The sequence below is a fragment of the Manis javanica genome, chromosome 17 (assembly GCF_040802235.1).
Source record: "Manis javanica isolate MJ-LG chromosome 17, MJ_LKY, whole genome shotgun sequence".
NCBI lineage: Eukaryota > Metazoa > Chordata > Mammalia > Pholidota > Manidae > Manis > Manis javanica.
In genome coordinates this window covers 48,110,613-48,135,357 of record NC_133172.1, presented here as the reverse complement: position 1 = coordinate 48,135,357, position 24,745 = coordinate 48,110,613, and the positions used below count along the sequence as shown (strand labels likewise).

Sequence of the window (24,745 nt, the reverse complement as noted above, 5' to 3'; positions counted from 1 at the left end):
CCATAAAAAATTCAACTCTTGCAGTTGGCAGCAGTACCGTATCTACAAAATGTTCCTGAATTTGGCAATTTAAGTAGCATCTTGTCTTCTAGCAATATGGGGATAAATGCCAATATTAAAACAAATGCTTTTTAAGTTATTTATTCTAAAACCTAAAAATTATTCTAAAAGATACAAATAATCTGTAATATATTAAATCATCTAAATCAAATTTAGAAACTTAAGATCTGCAAGTCTCTTCCAATCCTAGTGATTGAAAATGTGCGTTTTCACTACAGAACTTAAAGAGACAATTCTGCCATACCTGGATTAAGTATTAGAAAGAAAAATAATCTGATTAAATACTCATTATAGGCTATGTTAAATTTATTTAAAGTAATGGGGTATGTGAGGGGGACTTGGTAATGGGGGGAGTCTAGTAAATATAATGTTCCTTATGTAATTGTAGATTAATGATACCCTCAAAAAAATTTATTTAAAGATTAATTTCATGACAAGTAAACAATTTAGTTTCATTTTGGACTAAATTGCATCTCTCAATTTTGCCTGTGCATTCTGAAGGCACCTGTAAATCCGGGGAGAGGAAATCCCAGGGTAAAATACCTCTAAAAATGGAAATCAGTCAAAGGGAGAAATAAAGTTTAAAACCCGTTTATTGTTTACAAACTGCAGTCCAGCGCGGTCTCTTTTCCCTGCTCCTGAAACAGCAAGCAAGCAAGCCAGCCAGCCCCTCCCCTTAAACTCTCAGGTTCAGACACACCCTTAGTTACCCAGGTAATTACCCATTGACATGAAGATGAACTTCTCTCCACCCCTGAGGATATACAAATGCACTAAAGCCTGGCGAGATAATCTGGAAATGTTACAATTTTACCCACAACACCATAGAAATTTTTTACCCCAACACAAAAACACTGTTAAGTGTGAAACAAAAAAACCCCACCAGGAAGTTGGAAGATTCTTAACAGTGCTGCAAAAAATTCTGCAGTCCCTAACCATGAACCATAAAAGGACGAGACTATATATATCATTTTCTATCAATCCAATTTAATAAAATAATATTCAGTTTCTATTCTGTACTCTCTGTTCACAAATTCAGATTACAGAAAACACAAGAATATTTTGTATTTCATAAATGTAAGACGTAGACACTGGCTGCACGGTTCTTATAGCATCCCTGAAATAGAAAGCAATTCATTTGACAACATTCAACACCTATTTATGATTTAAAAGAACAAAAATAAAAAACATGCCAGCAAAAATAGGATAAGGGAACATCCTTAACCTGACAAGAAGTACTTTATAAAAAACAAACAGAAAACCCACAAAAAGTCTATAGCTAATAAATTACTCAGTGGTACAATAAATGCTTTCCCCTTAAATTCAGGGGGGGGGAAAACAAGGATGTACTCCATCACCACTTTAATTTAACAGTGTACTAGAAGTCCTGATCAACTCAACAAGGCAAGAAAAAGAAATAAAAGATACAAAGATTAGGAAAGGATTCTGATGGAGGGTAGCAAGCACCTGCAGTCTGTCTCCCACCTACTGAAGCCTTACAACTTTCAGAAGAAGGCATGGAGGGTAAATTTCAGTTAATTTTAGGCAATTTCAGCTATTAGCAGCTACTTATCCCCTACCCCACCAGTCACAAGGCATGTGTTCCTGTGCACCACCCTGCACTGCACCTTGTGGGCAAAAGGAATCCTGGTCCTCTAAGTATCAGAGATCTGTTCTCTCTGATTGCTGATTGCTGATTGCTGCTGGCAGCCATTGTTGTTGTACCTTCCCCATTGTAGCAAGCCCCTTCTCCTCTGGCTGAGGTTATTTTCAGGGGATTTAAAGGGCTAGCCCTCTTCCTCCACATCATTTTCCTTTTCCTCATCTGTAAGCCATACATTAAAGACTAGCATACTAAAAACAACTGCACATTTGAGGAAAATAAGAAAGCAACCACCCATGCTCAGGCAAAGGCTCAGAAAATACCTTAAGTTTACACCTCAGGCTTACCCTGGGCAAAGAAAAGGCCTACAACAATAAAAAAACCAAAACAGTAACAAAAAAACAGCAAGCCCTGTGGAAGGGGGAAAATCTGATTTCCAGTTGTAAATTCACAACTTTATATAACTTAAGTAATAAGAAAAAGAACAAACTAAACCTATAGCTAGCAGAAAGAAGATAATAAAGGTAAGAGCTGAGATAAGTTAGAGGATAGAAAAAGAGAAAATCAATGAAACAAAATTTTGGATTTTTGAAAAGATCAACCAAATCGACAAACCATTGGATAGATGGACTGAGAAGAAAAAGGGAGAAGATTCAAATTAATAAAACCATAAATGAAAGTGAGGACATTACTATAAATTCTACTAAAATAAAAAGGATTATAAGAATACTAGGAAGAATTTATGCCAACAAATTGGATAACCTAGATTAAACAGACAAATTTCTACAAACACAAAACCTACTGGAACTAAATCATGAAGAAATAGAAAAAACAACCTAAGTATTCCTAAGACTGAATGAGTATTCAAAGATCTCTTGGAAAAAAAAAAGCCCTGGACTCAGAGAATTCAACCAAACTTTTAAAGAATAACTACCACCAATTTTCTCAACCTTTTCTAATAAATTGAAGAGGAGGAAACATCTCCTAATTCATCCTATGATACTAAAGCCAGCGTTACCCTTACATCAAAGTCAGACAAATACACTACAAGAAAACTACAGACCAGTATCTGTTATGAACATTGATGCAAAAATTCTCAACACAGCACTGGCAAACCAAATTTGGCTACATATTAAAAGGACCAAATGGGATTTATTCCTGGAAGGCAAGAATGGTACAACATATGCTCATCAATCAATGTGATATAACACATTAACAAAATGAAGGGAGGAAAACCCCAAGATCACCTCAAATTGGCTCAGAAAAGGTATTTTTCAAAATTCAACATAATTTCATGATTAAAAAACTCAACAAACTAGTAATAAAAGTAAATTATCTCAACATAATAAAAGCCATATATGAAGAACCCACAGTGAACATTATATTCAAAGATGAAAAACAAATTTTTCCTCTAAGATCAGGAACAACTCAAGGATGTCTGCTTTCACCACTTCTACAGTACTAGAAGTTATAGCCAAGCAACTAGGGAACAAAAAGAAATGAAAGGCATCCAAATTGGAAAGAAAGAAGTAACATATCTCTGTTCACAAGTGATATGACCTTATACATAGAAGATCCTAAGGATTCCACAAAAAAGTGTTAGCTCTAACAAATAAATTCAACAAATTAGCAGAACTAAAAGTCAGTTGCATTTCTGTATGTGAACAATGAATGACAGGAAAAGAAAATTATGAATACAATTCCATTCACAATAGCATCAAAAAGAATAGAATACTCAGGAATCAGTTTAACTAAGGAGGTGAAAGACTTGTGCAATGAAAACTGTAAAAAACTGCTAAAAGAATTTAAGGAAGGCACAATAACTAGAAGCACATCTAATGTTAATAGAATGAAAGATTTATTTTGTTAAGATGTTAATACTACCTAAAGCAATCTACCAATTCAATGCGATTCCTATCAAACTCCCAATGGTGTTTTCTGGAAAAATAGAAAAACCCATTCTAAAGTCCTATGAACTGTCAAGGGACCTTGAATAGCCAAAGCAATCTCCAAAAACAAAGAATAAATCTGGAGGACTCACAATTCCAAATTTCAAGTGAAATTCCAAATTTCAAAACTTGTCACAAAGCTATAGTAATTCAAAGACTGTGAGACTAGCATAAAAACAGACATAGAAACCAATGGAATAGAACAGGAAGTCAGAAATAAACCCTTGTATATATGGTCAAGTGACTTTTTATAATGGTGTTAAGGACTGTTCAATGGCTAAGGATACTGGGACCCCTTTTCAACAAATGGTACAGGGATACCTGGTTATCTACATATGGAAGAATAAAGTTGGACCCATGCCTCACACCATACACAAAAATTAACACAAATGGATAAAAGACCTAAAAGTAGGACTTAAAATATACAACACTTATAAGAAAATATAAGGTAAAAATTTCATGACACTGAGTTTAGCAATGCTCTCCTGTATGTGATACTAAAGACAGAGGCAAAAAAATAAAATACATAGAAATTGAACCTCCTTAAAATTAAAGTTTAGTGTATCAAAGGACATTAACACAGTAAAATGGCAACCTAAAGAATGGGAGACAATATTTATAAATCATGTATCTGATTATACAGACACACACACACACACACACAAGAATATATGAAGAATTCTTAAAACTTGAATCAAGAAACAAACTAATTCAAAAACTGGGCAAAGGACGTAAGTAGACATTTCTCTAAAGAAAATATACAAATGGCCAATAAACACATGAAAAGATGCTCACATTACTGATAATTACAGAAATGCAAATCCATACTACAAGATACCATCTTACACTTATTAGGATTGCTATCATCAAAAAAACAAGAAAGAAGCATTAGATGTAGAAAAGTTAGAACCTTTGTGTAATGTTAGTGGGAATGGGGGTTCTGCCAAAAATTAAACATATGACCCAGCAATTCCACTTTTGGGTATATATGCAAAAGAACTGAAATCAAGGTCTTGAAATAATATTTGCAAACCCATGTTCATTAACAGTGCTATTACCATAACTGAAATGTGAAAGCAACTCAAGTGTCTATTAATGGATGAATAGATAAGCAAAATGTATATATAATGAAATATTATTCAGCCTTAAAAAGGAATTCTGATATATGCTACAGGAATGAACCTTGAGGACATGTAACTAAGTGAAATAAGCCAGTCACAAAAAGATACTGTGTACTTGCACTTATACCAGTATTCAAAGTAGTCAAAATCAAAGACAGAAAACAGAACGGTGGTTTATAGAGACTGGGGGGAGGGAGAAGTCGGGTATAGAGTTTTGATTTTATAAGATGAAAAGAGCTATGGAGATAGATGGTGGTGATGGCTGCACAACATTCTGAATGTATTTAATACCACTGAGCTGTACACTTAAAAAAGGTTAAGATGGTAAATTTTATGTGTATTTTACCACAATAAAAATTTCAGGAAAAAAAAAGGTATAAAGATTAGACAGAAAGAAGTAAAACGGTCATTATTCAAAGATGATCTTACTTTTTAGAAAACCGAAAAGAAGCTAAAATAAACTACTAGGTCAAGGAATATAAAGTCAACACTAAAAAAATCAATTGCATTTCTACATCCTAGAAACAAAAATTTGAAGATGAAATTAAACATACAATTTAAAAATTGCATTAAAAAAACACTCAGCACTAGAAATACAAGATGTGAATGATTTCTACACTGAAAACTATAAAACACTGCTAAGAGGAATTAAAGAATATCAAAATAAATGAAGAGATAGACCAGGTCCATGGACTGGAAGTGTTAATATTATTAAGAGGTCAGTTCTCTCCAAACTGACCTATACTTTCAAGGTAATCCTAATCAAAATCCCAGCAGGGTTTTTTGTTTTTGTTTTTGTTTGTTACTTTTTTTGAGATGGAGACTGAAAACACTGATTCTAAAAATTTAAACAGAAATGCCAAGGACCTCGAATAGCCAAAACAATCTTAAAGAATATTCACACTACCAAACCATCAAAATTTACTCTAAACTCATTGTAGCTAAGACAATGTAGTGATGGTACTAACATTCCAATGGCATGAAATGAGGAATTAAGAAAGAGAGCCACAGGTCACCTGATTTATGACAAAGGTACCAATGTAGTACAGTAGAAAAATGTTGGACTTTTCAATAATGGTACTGAGTCAACTTCTATCCATAAGAAAAAAAATGTATCTTAATCCTTACTTTTACAGTATGTACAGAAATCAATCTGAGATCACAGACCTAAGTGTAAAAGGTAAAACAAAAAATCTTCAGGATAAAACACAAGAGACTGTCTTCATAACCCTGGTAAGCAAAGGGTCTTTAACATGATATAAAAGCCCTATCCATGGAAAAGAAGACTGACAGTTTGGACTTCATTAAAACTAAAAACTTCCATTCATCATTTAATTAAAGACACAGTTAAATAGATGAAGAAGCAAGCAAAAGACTAGGAGCAAAAACTTCATTTGCAACACATGTGCCTGACAAAGGAATATATCTAATATATTAAAACCCCCTACAAATCAGTAATGAAAAAAGACAATTAATTTAAAAGTTGGCCAGGAGATGTGAACAGAAACTTCACAAAAGAGAACAGTGAAATGTCTCATAATCATATGAAAAGATGTTCAACATCAGTGGTCATCAAGAAACCACAAATTAAAACCAGTGTGATGTTTCTACATCCCTACCAGAATGATTAAAATGAAAAGACCAATGACTAAGTGTTGATGTTGCTGAGGATGTGGAGTAATTGAAACTTTCATACATGGCTGGTTAGGAGTACAAATTAGTACAGCTATTTTGAAATACAAGCAATTCCACTACTGGACATATGTCCAAAAAAGTGAATGCTCTGTCTATGAAAAGATATGTATGAGAGAAAAAAAAAAAAAGCACATAGCAGCTTTATTCACAGTGGTCCAAAACTGGACATAAACCAAGTATCTATGAACAGGATGAGAGATAAAGAAACTGTAGCAAATTCACACACGGGAATACTACACAGCAATGAAAAACTACAAAAATCAATATAGATGAATCTCACAGTCATAATGTTGAATAAAAGAAACTAGACAGAAAATAACACATACTATGATTCCATTTACATGAAATTCAAGAAAAAAAATAATTTATAGTGTTATGAGGTCAGAAGCATGATTACCTTTTGTTGGGGAGTAAAAACCGGGAAGGGCACAAGGGAGCCTTCTGGGTGCCAAAAAGTTCTGTATCTTAACCTGTGTGATAGTTCTATGGATATATGAGTGAGTGTGTGTATATGTTTGTGGGTGCACACACATGTCAAAACTTCATTGAACTGTATATTATAAGACTTATTTCAGTGATGTATTCTTAATATAGCAATGTTAAAAAAAAAGTCAGCACATATGCAGCAAAAAAAGGCATATTTCCTAGACTTGAGAACCAAGCACACCAATCTTATGCATGATGATCGGAACAGTCTGGAATGGCAATTGATACTGTCCTCTTTCTCTTTCTGAGTATTAAAAAATCCTTACAATAGCAGAGAAATCTACAGTCTTCTTAATTGCTGGAAAAGGGCCATCTCGATTAGTGGGGAAAAATGAGGTCTCAGAAGTGGGCATATATAAACAGAATGTTCTAAACAAAGCACACAAACCTGCATGCAGGTGTGGTGAAGTATGTAGAATCAGGCATCAGTTTCATTTCCAATTTGAGATGACCCGCTCTCACCATGTAATATATATTTTTCTCTTGATATTAGGAAGAGAACTTTTGGATAAAGACAGTGGAATAACTACCTTCTTCCCCCAATATCTAACAAAATAAGCAAAATATGTGTGGGGTTGAGGGGTGAGTTAACAGTCAAAAATCTACCAGTAACAGCCAAACAAACAAAGAAAACCTTTTGAGCTATGAACTTCCAAAGTGGGAGGCAGTGGACAGGAGTGTCAAACAGAAGATTCTGATGTAGTGTGGCAGAGCTGCCAACCAACTCATACTTTCATCTACCAGAAAGAGTAATTAGAAAAAATGAGTACATGAAATTAATGATAAACTAATGGAATAAAAAGTAATAAAGTGAGAAAATAAAATTATCAAAGAATGTGAACAAATGCTAACTAATTGGTAGCAAAAAAATAGACCAAAGTTGTAAGGAAGGCAGCTCTGAGGAAAGTCAAGGAAAAACTTTCCATCTAGAATAAAAGATCTACATTCTGCTCCAGGGCCTTTGGCAAAGGCAGAAAAGGTCAGGAGTGCTTATCATCTTCCAAAACTTGCATTATACTACGGGAACAAGCAAAGCTCATGGAAATGTGATATATACTTGAGTACTGGGAGTGGGCCAGCATACATGACACTGTCCACTCTCTTGAGCCGAACCCAGCAAGGCCTACCCTGAACTACTTCTCTACCTCTTCAGCCTTACTCCCTTAGGCCATAGACCAAAGCTCTTAAGAACAAAATGGGGGGAGCGGGGAGGCATGGCAATCAGGCAACCATAGTACATATATTTTGGTTTTGTTTTTATTTAATGAAAAAAGGAACAAATTATGCAAAAGACATTTGAAGAATATGATAAAACCTCTCCCTCAATACACACACACAATCCAGAAACTGATTGCCAGTGAATGCTCCACTCTTAACAAATTTAAGAATATTAATTCAGTAAATTGTGAGACCAAATATAATAATAAAATATCAAATAAATGGGAAATGAAGCCAAGGAATCAAATTAAAATTAAAAACACAACTGCAGATCTAAAATCTGAATTAGAAACAGCAAGTGACAAATAGATCAAAAACATGGGGGGCAAAGCTTTAAAAAAGAAGAGAACTATAAAGACATTCAGTATCCACAGAAGAAAACACAGGTATGGAGAATAGACAAAAACAAGTTCAATATCTGAATAGTAATTGGAGTCTCAGAAGTAACAGGCGAAGCAAATGGAACAGGAGCTACAGATACATAATACAGAAAAATTTTCTTGCAAGAAAGAAGAATGAATCTCAGATTAAAAGGGAGCATCATAGGTACCAGGAAAGACTAGACTGATAAAGAACCATCAATATCCAGACATACTCTGGGGTTAAGTCAGTAATTTCTACTCTAATGATAAAATTCTTCAAACAACAAGTTAGGAAAAAAGTCACTCACAATGGGAACATAAAACATTGATTAGAAATCAGAAGTGTTAGTCTCCCCTTAACAAAGAATCAGTTTTTAATTAAAGGAATACTGTAGAAATAAATTATCTGGCCTCCCAAAACATTTCTGTTAATTTAAGCATTTTTAAATTATTCCTTCCATAAGAAAAGTCAAAGATACAGGAAACAAAGCAGTTTCTCCTTAATCAAATTTTAAAAAGGTCTCATTTAAGAGCAAAATAAGACTCTAATAAAAAATGGCAAAATTCCTATGTTGATTTTTCCTCACATTTTTTCTTTCAGCTTTATTGAGGTACAACTGACACACAGCACTGTATAAATTTAAAGTATACAGCATAGTGACTTGATTTACATATATTGTTAGTTGATTAATATGATAAATTTAGTTAACATCCATCACCTCACAAAGCTATCAGAAAGAGAAAGAGAAAGGAAAAAGGTTTTTTCCTTGTTACAAGAACTTTTAGTATCTACTATGAACAACTTTCAAATATACCATACAGCAGTATTAACTACAGTCATCATTTGTACATTACACATCCTCAGTACTTACTTATAACTGGAAGTTTGTACTTTTTGACAAACTTCATCCAGTTCCCCTACTGCATCCTCCTGCCTCCAATCTTTTTCAGTAACTGTCATTTTAAACCCACCTAAAATGTTAAGCTTTGTGAAGAACTGTGAAACATGTTTAGGTAATAATGATAAATCATAAAGCATGGCCAGCACAGGAAATTATAGTTCATAAATTCTATCTGTTCAAATTCACTTCACTACAATACACAATGCCATAAAACAAATTCTGAGAAAATGGGTGACTCAAGATTATTATAGATAGCCATTCTGACATTTAAATACATAGACAACAAACATGTTCTCAAACATTCATGAATCCAAGGAATACAGAATCCAAACAAAAAACAAAAACAGTTCATGAAATAAATAAAACAGAATTATTTATCATCTTTGAATCCAACTAAGCTAAACAATGGGGTTGAGGGGAGATGGCTCTGATCTGAAAGGAAAAATAATATAAGCAACAAATTCAGGAGACAGAAGGTAGAGCAGGGGAAGAAGTTTAAGAGAAACAATTACCTCATCTTTCAGAGTAAGGAGTCAATTCATACCACCTAAATCTAAAACAACTATTCAATCTCTCAAGAATTTATATAATCTCTCTGACCTTAGAAAGATCTTTTAGGACCTCTTAGAGTGAAGAACAGTATCTAAGGCTCAGTAGTTCTAACTTTTACTTTTACTTTCACCCTGGAGAGAAGCATTGTTTCATTCTTAAAATGTTTAACTCAAATAAAATTAAAGTTAATATCTAACTGATATGACTCAAAAATTACATATTAAATATATTTCATATACTCAAACATGTAAGTTTTACCATTTCACTTTATTTTTTTCTACTAAATTCAAAAAAATGTTTTAATTACAAAGATATTCAGTATAATCCTATCCTTAAAAAATCCACTCATTTTTCTTGTCATCCATAGTCTTCCACTAAATATACACAGAATTATTTGGAATGTTAATAAAATGTTAACACCTGCTTATTTCTGAGGAGTTTAGATTTGGGGTAATATATACTGCTTTATTCCTTCTACTTTCCTGCATTACTTGGATTTATACAAGCATATAGATGATAGATAGATGATAGATAGCTAGATTAGATAGATAGATAGATAGATGATAGATAGATAGATAATGTATAAACATAATACAGTTTTTTTTTAAATCAGAAAAACAAATGTTTGACCATTAGAATCTTCTTTCCCAGAGCTTCCCCAGCCAGAGTCAGTCCAGAACCAGAACATTTTTTAGCCTGGCAAAAAAAAACCTCAATGTGGAAGTGCTACCATATCAACAAAGACATAAAATCCCAAAAGAGGCTTTCTAGCTTTGAATTTTCTGGGGGCTCAGAAGCACTTAACTAAATAGACTTGATCATTAACAGATGTATGGGATCTGCAAGATCCGCCCTAACTCATACCTTCACAACAGGATGTCCCCCAGTAGATGCTTTTACTGCTCCTCGGCTACCTTCAGTTTCATAATGGGCTCGATGATGAGTTTTAGGTTGCACTTCTATTTTCAGTTCACACTGTCCAAAATGAGTTGGTAAAGGCCAGTCTAGTGGAGGTAATGAAGATGTGCTATAAAAAAAACACACACATACAAAGATGCATTTCACTATGTTATTAATGCCAAGCAGTAATTCAAATAATTTCTATGCCAGCACCAACATTTCTTTCTGTGATCTCTGAAATGAAGTATTCCAAAATAAAACTTCACTTAGTAAGTTATAACACCAGATATGGTGGGTGCTTAAGAAATATAATTCTTTAACCTGAAGAATAAAAACGACTTTATCTACTTTTTGGTTTCCTCTATTTTTTTAAAAAGGACAAATTGTAACTGTTTATCAACTATGTGTACATAATTACAAAAATAATCAAAATAGTAATAATTTGATTTTTTTAAAGCAAATATGCACAACTTTGTGTATGTGTATCAGTATCTCTCCAAGGATCCCTATCCCCCAGTGTATCTCCCTCCCTGGTATGCAGCTACTGCAGTCAATCTGTTGTACATGTTGCTTCTCCAATGTCCTTCCTATTACTCTTTCCCTATCAATATGAAATACTGCTTATAGTCAGCAGCACATTGCAATTTGAGATAAAAATTTAATTTCAGTACATACTTGGCTGAAAAAAATCTAAGGGCTATCACTGTAGCACCTCCAAATGTCAACTTCAGAGACAAACGTCAATTGATCAATAAGATACTTTAAACAGCTACAGGATGATTTAGATACATTAACATTGAAAATACGGAATTAGAAGAGAAACAATCTACATGTCTATAAGTCAAATATTAATGGATCCAAAGCTAGAATGATCTGTATTTTTAAAGAAATACCTGCTTAGTGATCGGTGAAATAGGACTTTTAAATAAAAGTCTCTTCTACCACTGAAATGCTATCATGTCTGCCACTATGAATTTCTAAATTACTTCACTGCTTCCTTGAATGTCCTCAGCCTAGTTTTACTAGCTACTATGAAGTTTAAAGGTATTAATTCTTATCAGTATGCAACACCAACTCACTGTCAACTCTCAGCTAGTTTCTGCACTTACTCTGCAGACTTAAATAACCACCTAAAAAGACTAAGATAATTTTCAGAAGCAGAGTGATGGGCACAAAGGTGTCTTCAAATACTGTAATTCCACATTATATTTTTCTAAAGATCTGGATCCAGAAATAAACATTCATACCAATGAAAAGGCATTAAAAAAATAAATAAAATAAACAGATCCAATTCCATGTGGGGATTTAATACATGAGAAAAGATATCTTTTCCAAACCATTATAAACTAGATTAAAGCCTTTAGAAAATAAAGTTCTTATACTTTTCCTTACTCCAGTCCTTAGCTGGACCCAAGAATGTATTATATAAACTACACTGTATTATATAAATGTGATATCAATTTGATTGTTTATATAACTACAAATATTACATGTATTGTTATATATATATAAATGATATATAAAAAAATTTATTAGAAATGTGAAAGCTGGATTGTTATTTTTAACTATTTTGAAGTAGGGTAAGGCTTTCAAATATGACACAAAATCCAAAAGCCATAAATAAAAAAACAAATTTGAATGTATAAAATTTAAATATTTCTCTATAACTAAAAAAATCACAAACTTACAGTCAAAAGACAAAAAATAAATTATGAAACACTTGCCAAATATGAAAAAGCCAATTAATTTGCATATTCAGCCCTTAAAAATATAAAAAACCTATTCCCAATTAGTTTAAAGCTTTCGTAGATAAGATTCCTTCTAGAATTCTTAAATGTAACTTGTTATTATCTACAATTTGTTATCTATACACTTTTAAAATGATAACTCTAACCTATCTATGAACACTTTTAAGACTCAAAGCAAATAAATGTGGACTTTAATGCTACTGTCTGGAAGAAACAGAATGAAAAAGAGGAAGAGGAAAAATGGTAAAACCATTCCATACAGATAATATCTGCCACCAGTAACCCACAAGCATGAAAAATGACTGGTAGCCATTCCCATCAACTCACCGAAATATAGGGGTGTGGCCAGGTTTTGGTTTGCTCCAGGTAAAAGGTGAAGGAACTGAAAGATATTGGTCACCAGATGAATCTTTCTTTAATGTATACTGAGATCCAAGGCCATCATCTATTGAAGACTCTCGGGATGGTGATAAACTCCCTTGGTCATCTGAACAGAGTTCTAATTTTCCTGGTAGTACAGTAGCTTGATCTTCAGAAGTCTTCCTTGTTTTCAGAGGGATATCAGTCTCTACACAGTACTGAAATGGAAAAAGTGCAGGACCAAGGCCTGATCCACCCTGGAGAGAAGCATTGAGCCAGGTATCTTCTGTTACACTTCCCCTGGGGGAGTGACCGGGAGAAGGAACAGGTGAGTGATGGGGTGAAAGGGACCCAGCATAGCAAACATCAGCACTAGAATGCCGCCGTTTCCCACAGGGGGAAGTAGGCCTTGATGAGGGTCCTGAGGCTGGCCTGGGGCTCAACCAATTCTCATCAGTGACACTAGATCTAGGAGAGTGGCAAGGAGATTGCCTGGGTGATAAGGAGTGTCCAAGTCCATACTGTTGATGCCAGGACTCCTCTCCAGGGCAGCCTCCTGGAGAGCCACCAGGAGAAGTCAGAGGGGATCCGAGAGTAAATCGGGCAGCAGCTTCATTCAACTCTGAATCCACATCATCATAAATATGTGAAAGAGATTCACAAGAAGATGCATCTGAGAACCAGCTCCTAGAAGAGATGCTGCTGGCAGGACTAGGGCTAAGGGAAGACTCCCGGTAGGATGACTCAAGAGGAAGATAGAGATGATCTCTAGAAGGCCTTTCCAAAAATTCCCTTTCTGGGTCATTTATGTGTACATCATCTTCATGAGCATCTATTTCTTGATGACAGTTAGGAGAGATGGATGTAATTTGAATACTTGGGCACTCAAAGGGTTTGGGACCACCTAATGGACTGTATTTAGATTCAGGAATTTCACAACTTCCTTCGTAGTTTTTGTGACCTTGGAACTGAAACGATGATGACAAAACAGAGGAGTGAGACGGTAGTCCATGATGGGGTAAGCAAAGTGGTGAATTTAAAGTAGATGGAGGTGGATCTACATTAAAGATGTAAATGGATGCACAATCATCTGGCTCAAGATCTATGGGGGAAAAGAAAAAATAAATAAAAATCAACAAAAGAAAATTTAGATGTACAAATTAGATGAGGAAGTAATAATAATCTTGAAAGAAGAGGGACATAAAATGTACATTAACTCTACTAAAAAGTGATGTGTGTGTTTTTTTATATTCAAATCACTTCTTTACCAGCACCAAAATGTGTTTTTTAAAAAATGCACCTCGTTATTTCTGCAGATACACATTATTTTTACATATTTATACAATTGACCGTTAAATAATGCGAGGGTTAAGGGCACCAACCCCTGGGCAGTCAAAATCTCCACATAACTTATGACGCTCCTAAACTTAACTACTACTTACTTATAGCCTACTGTTAACCAGAAACCTTACCAATCACATAAAGTCAATTAACACATATTTTGTATGTCATATGTATAATACACTGAATTCTTACAATAAAGGCAATTAGAGAAAAGAAAATGTTTTTTCAAATTGTTGCGAATCTCCAAAAAGTTTTCCAATATATTTACTGAAAAAGACATGTAAGTGGACCCATGCAGTTCGAACCTATGTTTTTCAAGGGTCAACTATATATGTAACTGTAACGTGTATTATTTTTTCCTTATTTCCACATTTTCCAAAATGAGAATCAGAAAACATTCTCTGAAAACAAAAATGCTTTTATATAAGAAATCATCATATTGACAACTCTAAAAGATATTCATAGAATTATAGATTTATATAATAATATAAATTTAGCCTCATCTGCTGGTTTAAATGGAGTAAAGGATAAAACAATCTTTGAAAAGTTTTTTTTTTTGAAAAGTTTTTAACAAAGTTTATTAATGAAAAGGATTACTGATTCAAACTCAGAAGACCTAAATTCTGCCATTGACTGTGAGCTTTTAGTCACATTTAACTTCTCCAAGTCTTCAGTTTCTTTGCAGGAAAATTCATAACTTTTTGTTAAGGATATTTTTATGATTATCAGTAACAGCTTTTTCCTCCATAGCCACAAGAATCAAGAATTCATATCTTGGGTCTTAGCAGCCCCGGTTACAAAGGTCACATAATTCCATTTGAATCCTTTACCTCAACTAGAAAATAACTCATCAAGGCTCTTAACATATGATTATCCTGCCAAACTACTTACTCAGAGTGTTGGCAGCATTGTGGGTATTTTGCAGCTTCACTTTTAGAAAAGAATAATTATTATTCATTTTCAGAAGCAGAAGTAGTAAGTCCTAGTACAATATGAAAGTTGAATACATTCACTTTTTCCAAAGAGATTATCATTGGGAAACCAAAGACAAAAATGTTCAGAGATACAACAGGAAGAAGCACAAATCTTTAGCCTCTTCTCAAAAGCACTCAAGGAGATCACAGTATTCCATTACATTAGTACCCCTGGAACATAATACACATCTTCAGGTTCCTGGTGTTGCTGTCATTAGCCAGAATCCTGTAATTTCACTGTCTCCACAAGTCCTAACTTTGGAACATTTAAGATGTTCTGTGATTAGTGAACATGTTTAGTAAAGAGCTTCTACACGTATTAAAACAATAAAACAAAACCCCCTGGGCTTTAAACCCTGGTTCTGCCATCCCACAGCTGTGCAAACTTGGACAAGCTGTTTAACCTGCTTGAACTTCAGTTGTCTGAGGCAGGCTTTTTTTCTATAAAATTGGTAGGAGGTGAGTAGAATATCACCAGAAACACACAGGACCATTTTAAGACAAACAACCCAATAGAACTGTCATTTGTAAGAATTCAGAACATATCAATTAACTAATTTTTGCTTTTTAAAAATTTAAGATGGGTATGTTGTATTATACTTTATTTTTTAAACTCTGAAATACTTTCTAATAAACTGAAACACCTTTTTAAATACACTACTCACTCCACTCTCTCATTTCAGTTAGTGAATCAAGAGAAGTAAGATACCAGAGCTTCAAAGAAGGAAACCCATACCTGACTGCAAGAAAATGCAGGAGGAAAGGCTATTAAAAATAAGCCACAAAAAGAAGAGGTTTAGGCAGTGTAGCACAGAGAAGGAAAATAGTGAATCTGTGGCTTCTTACTACACTGATGGACATTGCCTGCACTGGAGTATGGGTGGAGACTTGATAATATGGGTAAATGTAGTAACCATTGTTTTTTCATGTGAATCCTTCACAAGAGTTTATATCAATAATACCTTAATACAAAATTTAAAAAAAAAGAGGTTCAGGAGAAAACAGGGAGTGACTACTAATGGGTAATGGGTTTCTTTCTGGGGTGATGAAAATGTTCTAAAATGTGGTAATCATTGCACTATTTTGTGAACATACTAAAAATCAAAAACAGTGAATTGTATACTTTAATGGGTGAACTGTATGGTATGTGAATTATATTTTAACAAAGCTATTATAAAAATATACAGAAAGAGCATAATATATAATTTATCACAATTAAAAATATTTTTTCAAAGTTAAGACAGTTTATCTGATTAAGAAAATCATTAAATAAAATTATAAACAAATGCTATCAATTAACACTTAATGTTTTCATGTCTTATTCTACATGAGTATATATTATATAATTGTGACAAATTTATGGTTTCTTCTAATCATTTATTGAAGTACAAGATACACACAGAAAAGTACATGTATCAGAACTACAGCCTGATAAATCTTCACACACTCTACAATAATATACCTAAAAAAAAAAAAAAGACGACGATGACCATAAACATCCCAGAAACCCCACTTTGGCTCCCTCCCACATCTTTACCTCTCTACCAAGAAGAACCACTGCACTGACTTTTAAGAGCCTAGATTTATTCTGCCCATATAACATAAAACTGAGTTGCTCAGTATTTTTTATATTTTATTGAGCTTTACAAAAGTTTCTAAATAATTTTCAAGGCATCTAAAAATCAAGTCAACAATCATAGTCATTTTCTACTTTTCACTTTTATAAACAATGTAGCTTTGAACATCTCTATGCATATAGCTTTTTGTCTTCTTTTGAATTAGTCTCCAAGGATAAATTCCTAAAGGTGGGGTTATTAGATCACACAGCACACACATTTTTAGCACTCCTACTACGTCGAAACATTCATTTCAAAAGACCTAATTTAATCTGCAACACTGGAGAGACATCAGTATCAATTTTACTTCAGTTTCTCCAACCAGGATATTTTTTAATTAGTATACTTTAGAAGTAAAATGGCTATGTATGAAATACTGTGTTTCTAGACTGGAAAAAACAGAAAACCCAACTCAAGGTAGCTGAAAAGGGGTTGGGTATATTACCCAACACAAGAGTCCAAAGGTAAGACAGTTCCAGAACTGCTTATTTCATCAGTTCAGCAAGGTCACCAAGAAATCAGATTCTTTCCACATTCCCATTTGCCATTTTTGGGGTGCCAACTTTGTGCCTTTCACTTTTCAAACATGTATGTGTATTTTCTCATAAATCAGAAGCAAGGTGATCATTTGTCTAACAAATTTTGAGAAGCTGCTATGGAGCTATCTAACAGTCTAGACAACTGAAAACACCAGAGCAAACAAAACAAAGTCCCACCATCATAGAGCTTCTATTCTAGTAAAATATGTCAAGTGACAATATCTGCTATAAGGAAAAATAAAATAGGGTAAGAATAGAGTAAGAAGAGGAGAGAAACTTAACTTAGGGAAGTTAGGAAAGGGGACTTTTTCCAGTATTTGAGGAGATATCAAAAGGATATGAGGAACTGAGCTATTCAGAAATCTCAGAGGGAGAATACTACAAAGAGAGCAAATAGTGAGTACAAGTCTTCAAGTCTGAGAATTTCTGGAGTATACAAGAAAAAGCAAGGCCAGTGGGAATAGAACTGGGTAAGAGATTATAATACTAAAGGTTGGAGGGCACTGGCTAGCCAAGTAAGTCCTCAAAGACCAGTAGAATTGGTTTTTATTATGAGATGATAAACCACTGGTGTATTCTAAGCCACACGCTATGATCTCATACACACACACACACACACACATATACATATAAAATCTAATATACAGTTACGAGACTATTGTAATAATCCAAGTGCAAAATAATGGAAACTATAGAGGGCCTGGGTGGTAGTGGGTTGTAAAAGTAGAAGCAGCAGTGAGTGAGATTTTTTTATTAACATGGAACTGACAGACCTTGTGATGGACTAAATGTGAGAAAGTAGAGTCAAGGATGACAGCAAGGTTTGGTCCTGAACTATTATAAAAACAGTTATTGAAATGAAGCAGAAAGTGAGAGATTTTGGAGATATGAAATCAAAAACTTCTACTTTAGACATATTAAATGTGAGATGCCAACAAGTTTTCCAAGCAGAGTTGTCAAGTAAATAGTTGTATATAAAGTCTCAGGCTGGCCATGGAGATAGGAGTCATTACTATAGAAATAATTAAATCCACAAGACCAAAGGAGATGACTAGGAAAGTGACTATAGAGAAGAAAGCAGGCAACTTAAGCAAAGGGATTTCAAAGTTGAGGGAGATAAGGGAGAATGAATAAAAGGGATAGTCAGTGAAATGGAAGAAGAACAAAAAAGAACGCGGTATCCCAGAAGCCAAGTGAAGAAAGTGCTCATTCGATTCAACTATTTATGATGTGATTGTTATTTCCTAGGAATTGTTTTAGATGCATGCATATAAACAGTAAATAAGACAGGCATAGTCCCTGCCCTCACGAAGTGTACAATCTCAGGGAATACTGACAAAAACAAAAATTGAGCCAGCAAGCAAAGAAAAGGAGAGGGTGTAGTAAGAAGGTGACAGCTCCAACAGGGATGAGCAAACACTGATCAGGGAAGACCTTGGCTTCTTTGAGGAAGTGAAAGGCCCAATATGTGCCTACAGCTAACAACTGAAGGGGGGGAAGTGAAAGAAGCAAAATCTACAAGAATCATGGTAAGGAGTTTGAAAATGGAAACCATCAAAGAGTTTTAAAAACAAAATGGTATACTCTCTACAATATTTGAGAGAATAACTTCAACTGCAATATATCCAGTACCTACCAAGTTCCTGATGTTTATTTAGGTCTATGAGAAAGTATTTGTTAAAGTTGTTAGAATTACTTTCCCTTTTAGAATTCATATTTATCCCTAAGTTATATCAGCAAAATTGTCTATCAGAAATTTTTTAAAACATGAATTTCCTTGCTAATGCTATCAGCCTGGCTGAATCTGGATGACAGCTAAGACCTTTCTTCAACTTAGCTGACAACGTCACCTACTCAAAAGTAGCTGAGCAGATACAAGTAAAACAACTCTCTCACCAATCCAACACACAGCATAAAAGCGTATGTTTAATTCACAGGAATTTTCATTGAATCCTCACTTGACCCTCTACACAATTTTAGATCCCAAAATAGTATATGCTCACCGAGTTTCTAGATTAGAAACAGGAAATCAGAATGGAGAGAAGCTGGTTACAAAGAATGGGAGAGGAAAAAACAGACAAATACCCCAAAAGGTATAGTACCTAGAATCATCCAGAACAACTTGTTCTTTAAGAATTTCATCTCATTGTATTATTTCTTCACAAATTAATTCTCTTTAAAATATATATATAATATATATATATATTATATATATAAATGTAGTCCATGTTCATTGTTTCATAAATATTATAGTACATCTAGGTGTGACCAGAGTTGGATTCATTTTTTGGATCCCAGTCACAAAATAAGAGTTTAAAATGACAGATTAAAAAAATTCACCCCTATAGTTATGCAACAATGTAACTGTAATTCATCCCACTAACCTGTACAGTTAAAATGGTTAAGATGGGGGGGGGCAAAGCCAAGATTACGGCGTGAGTAGAGCAGTGGAAACCTCCGCCCAAAATCACATATATCTATGAAAATATAACAAAGACAACTCTTCCTAAAATAGAGACCAGAGGACACAGGACAACATCCAGACCACATCCACACCTGCGAGAACCCAGCGCCTCGTGAAGGGGGTAAGATACAAGCCCCAGCCCTGCAGGACCCGAGCGCCCCTCACCCCAACTCCCGGCGGGAGGAGAGAAGTCTGAGCCAGGAGGGAAAGGTAGCCCAGGACTGCTGAACACCCAGTCCCAGCCATCCGCACCAGAGCACAGGCACAGTGCATGCATGGGGTCCTGGATACTAGGGAAACAGGGCAGCAGGACCGGTGAGCGGGTGCCTGAGGCCGACGCCGGAGAACAAAGAAACGGGAGCGGTCATTTTTTTTTTTTCTCCTCTTTTTTTTTTTTTGGCAAGTGCTTTTTGGAAGTCTTAAGGGACAGGGACCCCAATGCTAGGGAAACAGGGCAACAAGACCGGTGAGCGGGCGCCTGAGGACAAAGAAAATTCGTGCGTTTTTCTTTTTTTTAATCAATTATTTATTTATTTGTTTGTTTATCCCTTTATTTATTGATTATTGTTGTTGTTTTGGATTAGCGAGTGCTTTTTGGAAGTCTTAAAGGGGCAGAGTGGGACACTTAGTCCAGAGGCAGGGAATCTGGGAATCTCTGGGCACTCTAACCCCCTTGGCAGCAAGGAGCACGGAGGCCCCTTACCCTTATGGAGATAAATAGCCTCCCGGCCACTCCCCCTCCAACGGGGCTCCACCATTTTGGAGCAGCAGCCCGAGCCAGGCCATGCCTACAGCAACAGCGGAGATAAACTCCATTGCAGCTGGGCAGGAAGCAGAAGCCCTGTCTGCGTGACCCTGTCAGCGCGCAGCTGCCCAGCACAAGCCACTAGAGGTCGCTGTTCTCCCAGGAGAGGAAGGCCACAAACCAACAAGAAGGAAAGCTCTTCCAGCCGTCACTCGTACCAGCTTTGCAAACTATCTCTATCACCATGAAAAGGCAAAACTATAGGGACACAAAGATCACAGACTCAACACCTGAGAAGGAGACAGATCTAAACCAGTCTTCCTGAAAAAGAATTCAAAATAAAAATCATGAACATGCTGACAGAGATGCAGAGATAAATGCAAGAGCAATGGGATGAAGTCTGGAGGGAGATCACAGATGCCAGGAAGGAGATTACAGAAGTGAAACAAACCCTGGAAGGATTTATAAGCAGAATGGATAAGATGCAAGAGGCCATTGAGGGAATAGAAACCAGAGAACAGGAACATATAGAAGCTGACATAAAAAAATAAAAGGATCTCAAGGAAAGAAATAATACTAAGAGAACGGTGTGACCAATCCAAAAGGAACAATATCTGTATTACAGGGATACCAGAAGAAGAAGAGAGAGGAAAAGAGATAGAAAGTGTCTTTGAAGAAATAATTGCTGAAAACTTCCCCAAACTGGGGGAGGAAATAATGGAACTGACCACGGAAATACACAGAAACCCCAACAGAAAGGATCCAAGGAGGACAACACCAAGACACATAATAATTAAAATGGCAAGGATCAAAGACAAGGAAAGAGTTTTAAAGGCAGCTAGAGAGAAAAAGGTCACCTATAAAGGAAAACCCATCAGGATATCATAAAACTTCTCGACACAAACCCTACAGGCCAGAAGAGAATGGCATGATATATTTAATACAATGAAACAGAAGGGCCTTGAACCAAGGATACTGTATCCAGCATGATTATCATTTAAATATGATGGCAGGATTAAACAATTCCCAGACAAGCAAAAGCTGAGGATATTTGCTTCCCACAAATCACCTCTATAGGGTATTTTAGAGGGACTGCTCTAGATGGGAGCACTCCTAAAAAGAGCACAGAACAAAACACCTAACATATGAAGAAAGGAGGAGGAGGAATAAGAAGGGAGAGAAGAAAAGAATCTCCAGACAGTGTATATAACAGCTCAATAAGCGAGCTAAGTTAGGCAGTAAGATACTAAAGAGGCTAACCTTGAACCTTTGTAACCACGAATTTAAAGCCTGCAATGACAATAAGTACATATCTATCAATAGTCACCCTAAATGTAAATGGACTTAATGCACCAATCAAAAGACACAGAGTAATAGACTGGATAAAAAAGCATGACCCATCTATATGCTGCTTACAAGAAACTCACCTCAAACCCAAAGACATGCACAGACTAAAAGTCAAGGGATGGAAAAACATATTTCAGGCAAACAACAGCGAGAAGAAAGCAGGGGTTGCACTACTAGCATCAGACAAAATAGACTTCAAAACAAAGAAAGTAACAAGAGATAAAGAAGGACACTACATAATGATAAAGGGCTCAGGCTAACAAGAGGATATAACCATTCTAAATATATATGCACCCAACACAGGAGAACCAGCATATGTGAAACAACTACTAACAGAACTAAAGGGGGAAATAGAATCAAATGCATTCATTTTAGGAGACTTCAACACACCACTCACCCCAAAGGATAGATCCACCAGGCAGAAAATAAGTAAGGACACAGAGGCACTGAACAACACACTAGAACAGATGGACCTAATAGACATCTATAGAACTCTACATCCAAAAGCAACAGGATATACATTCTTCTCAAGTGCACATTCTCCAGAATAGACCACATATTAGCCCACAAAATGAGCCTCAGTAAACTCCAAAATATTGAAATTCTACCAACCAATTTTTCAGACCACAAAGGTATAAAACTAGAAATAAATACTACAAAGAAAACAAAAAGGCTCACAAACACATGGAGGCTTAACAACATGCTTCTAAATAATCAATGGATCAACAAACAAATCAAAACAGAGATCAAGGAATATATAGAAACAAATGACAACCACAACACAAAGCCCCAACATTTGTAGTATGCAGAGAAAGCAGTCTTAAGAGGAAAGTATATAGCGATCCAGGCACGCTTGAAGAAGGAAGAACAATCCCAAATGAATAGTCTAACATCACAATTATCGAAACTGGAAAAAGAAGAACAAATGAGGCCTAAAGTCAGCAGAAGGAGGGACATAATAAAGATCAGAGAAGAAATAAACAAAATTGAGAAGAATAAAACAATAGCAAAAATCAACGAAACCAAGAGCTGGTTCTTTGAGAAAATAAACAAAATAGATAAGCCTCTAGCCAAACTTATTAAGAGAAAAAGAGAATCAACACACATCAACAGAATCAGAAATGAGAACGGAAAAATCACGACAGACTCCACAGAAATACAAAGAATTATTAAAACTACTATGAAAACCTATATGCCAACAAGCTGGAAAACCTAGAAGAAATGGACAACTTCCTAGAAAAATACAACCTTCCAAGACTGACCAAGGAAGAAACACAAAAGTTAAACAAACCAATTACGAGCAAAGAAATTGAAACGGTAATCAAAAAACTACCCAAGAACAAAACCCCCGGGCCAGACAGATTTACCTCGGAATTTTATCAGACACACAGAGAAGACATAATACCCATTCTCCTTAAAGTTTTCAAAAAAATAGAAGAGGAGGGAATACTCCCAAACTCATTCTATGAAGCCAACATCACCCTAATACCAAAACCAGGCAAAGACCCCACCAAACAAAAAAACTACAGACCAATATCCCTGATAAACATAGATGCAAAAATACTCAACAAAATATTATCAAAGTGAATTCAAAAATACATCAAGAGGTTCATACACCATAACCAAGTGGGATTCATCCCAGGGATGCAAGGATGGTACAACATTCGAAAATCCATCAACATCATCCACCACGTCAACAAAAAGAAAGACAAAAACCACGTGATCATCTCCGTATATGCTGAAAAAGCATTTGACAAAATTCAACATCCATTCATGATAAAAACTTTCAGCAAAATGGGAATAGAGGCCAAGTACCTCAACATAATAAAGGCCATATATGATAAACCCACAGCCAACATTATATTGAACAGCGACAAGCTGAAAGCTTTTCCTCTGCGATTGAGAACTAGACAGGGATGCCCACTCTCCCCACTGTTATTTAACATAGTACTGGAGGTCCTAGCCACGGCAGTCAGACAAAACAAAGAAATACAAGGAATCCAGATTGGTAAAGAAGAAGTTAAACTGTCACTATTTGCAGATGATGTGATATTGTACATAAAAAACCCTAAAGACTCCACTCCAAAACTACTAGAACTAATACCAGAATACAGCAAAGTTGAAGGATACAAAATTAACACACAGAAATCTGTAGCTTTCCTGTACACTAACAATGAACCAATAGAAAGAGAAATCAGGAAAACAATTCCATTCACAACTGCATCAAAAAGAATAAAATACCTAGGAATAAACCTAACCAAAGAAGTGAAAGACCTATACCCTGAAAACTACAAGTCACTCTTAAGAGAAATTAAAGGGGACACTAACAAATGGAAACTCATCCCATGCTCATGGATAGGAAGAATTAATATCATCAAAATGGCCATCCTGCCCAAAGCAATATACAGATTTGATGCAATCCCTATCAAATTACCAACAGTATTCCTCAATGAACTGGAACAAATAGTTCAAAAATTCATATGGAAACACCAAAGACCCCGAATAGCCAAAGCAATCCTGAGAAAGAAGAATAAAGTGGGGGGATCTCACTCCCCAACTTCAAGCTCTACTAAAAAGCCACAGTAATCAAGACAATTTGGTACTGGCACAAGAACAGAGCCACAGACCAGTGGAACAGATTAGAGACTCCAGACATTAACCCAAACATATATGGTCAATTAATATTTGATAAAGGAGCCATGGACATACAATGGGGAAATGATAGTCTCTTCAACAGATGGTGCTGGCAAAACTGGACAG

General features: G+C 35.3%; 1 protein-coding gene across 4 annotated transcripts in view; it reads right to left on the bottom strand.

Annotated features, from left to right (window-relative positions):
* NFATC3 (nuclear factor of activated T cells 3) overlaps nucleotides 1-24,745 on the bottom strand; it is a 129,902-nt gene that overhangs the window by 74,915 nt on the left and 30,242 nt on the right. For all 4 annotated transcript variants that reach the window (XM_073225478.1, XM_073225476.1, XM_073225479.1 and 1 more), the window contains 2 exons: nucleotides 12,924-14,058; nucleotides 10,813-10,975 (listed from right to left, as the gene is read on the bottom strand). In XM_073225478.1, coding sequence (XP_073081579.1) covers nucleotides 10,813-10,975; nucleotides 12,924-14,058 — 1,298 coding nt within the window. The remainder of the gene's footprint in view (nucleotides 1-10,812; nucleotides 10,976-12,923; nucleotides 14,059-24,745) is intronic.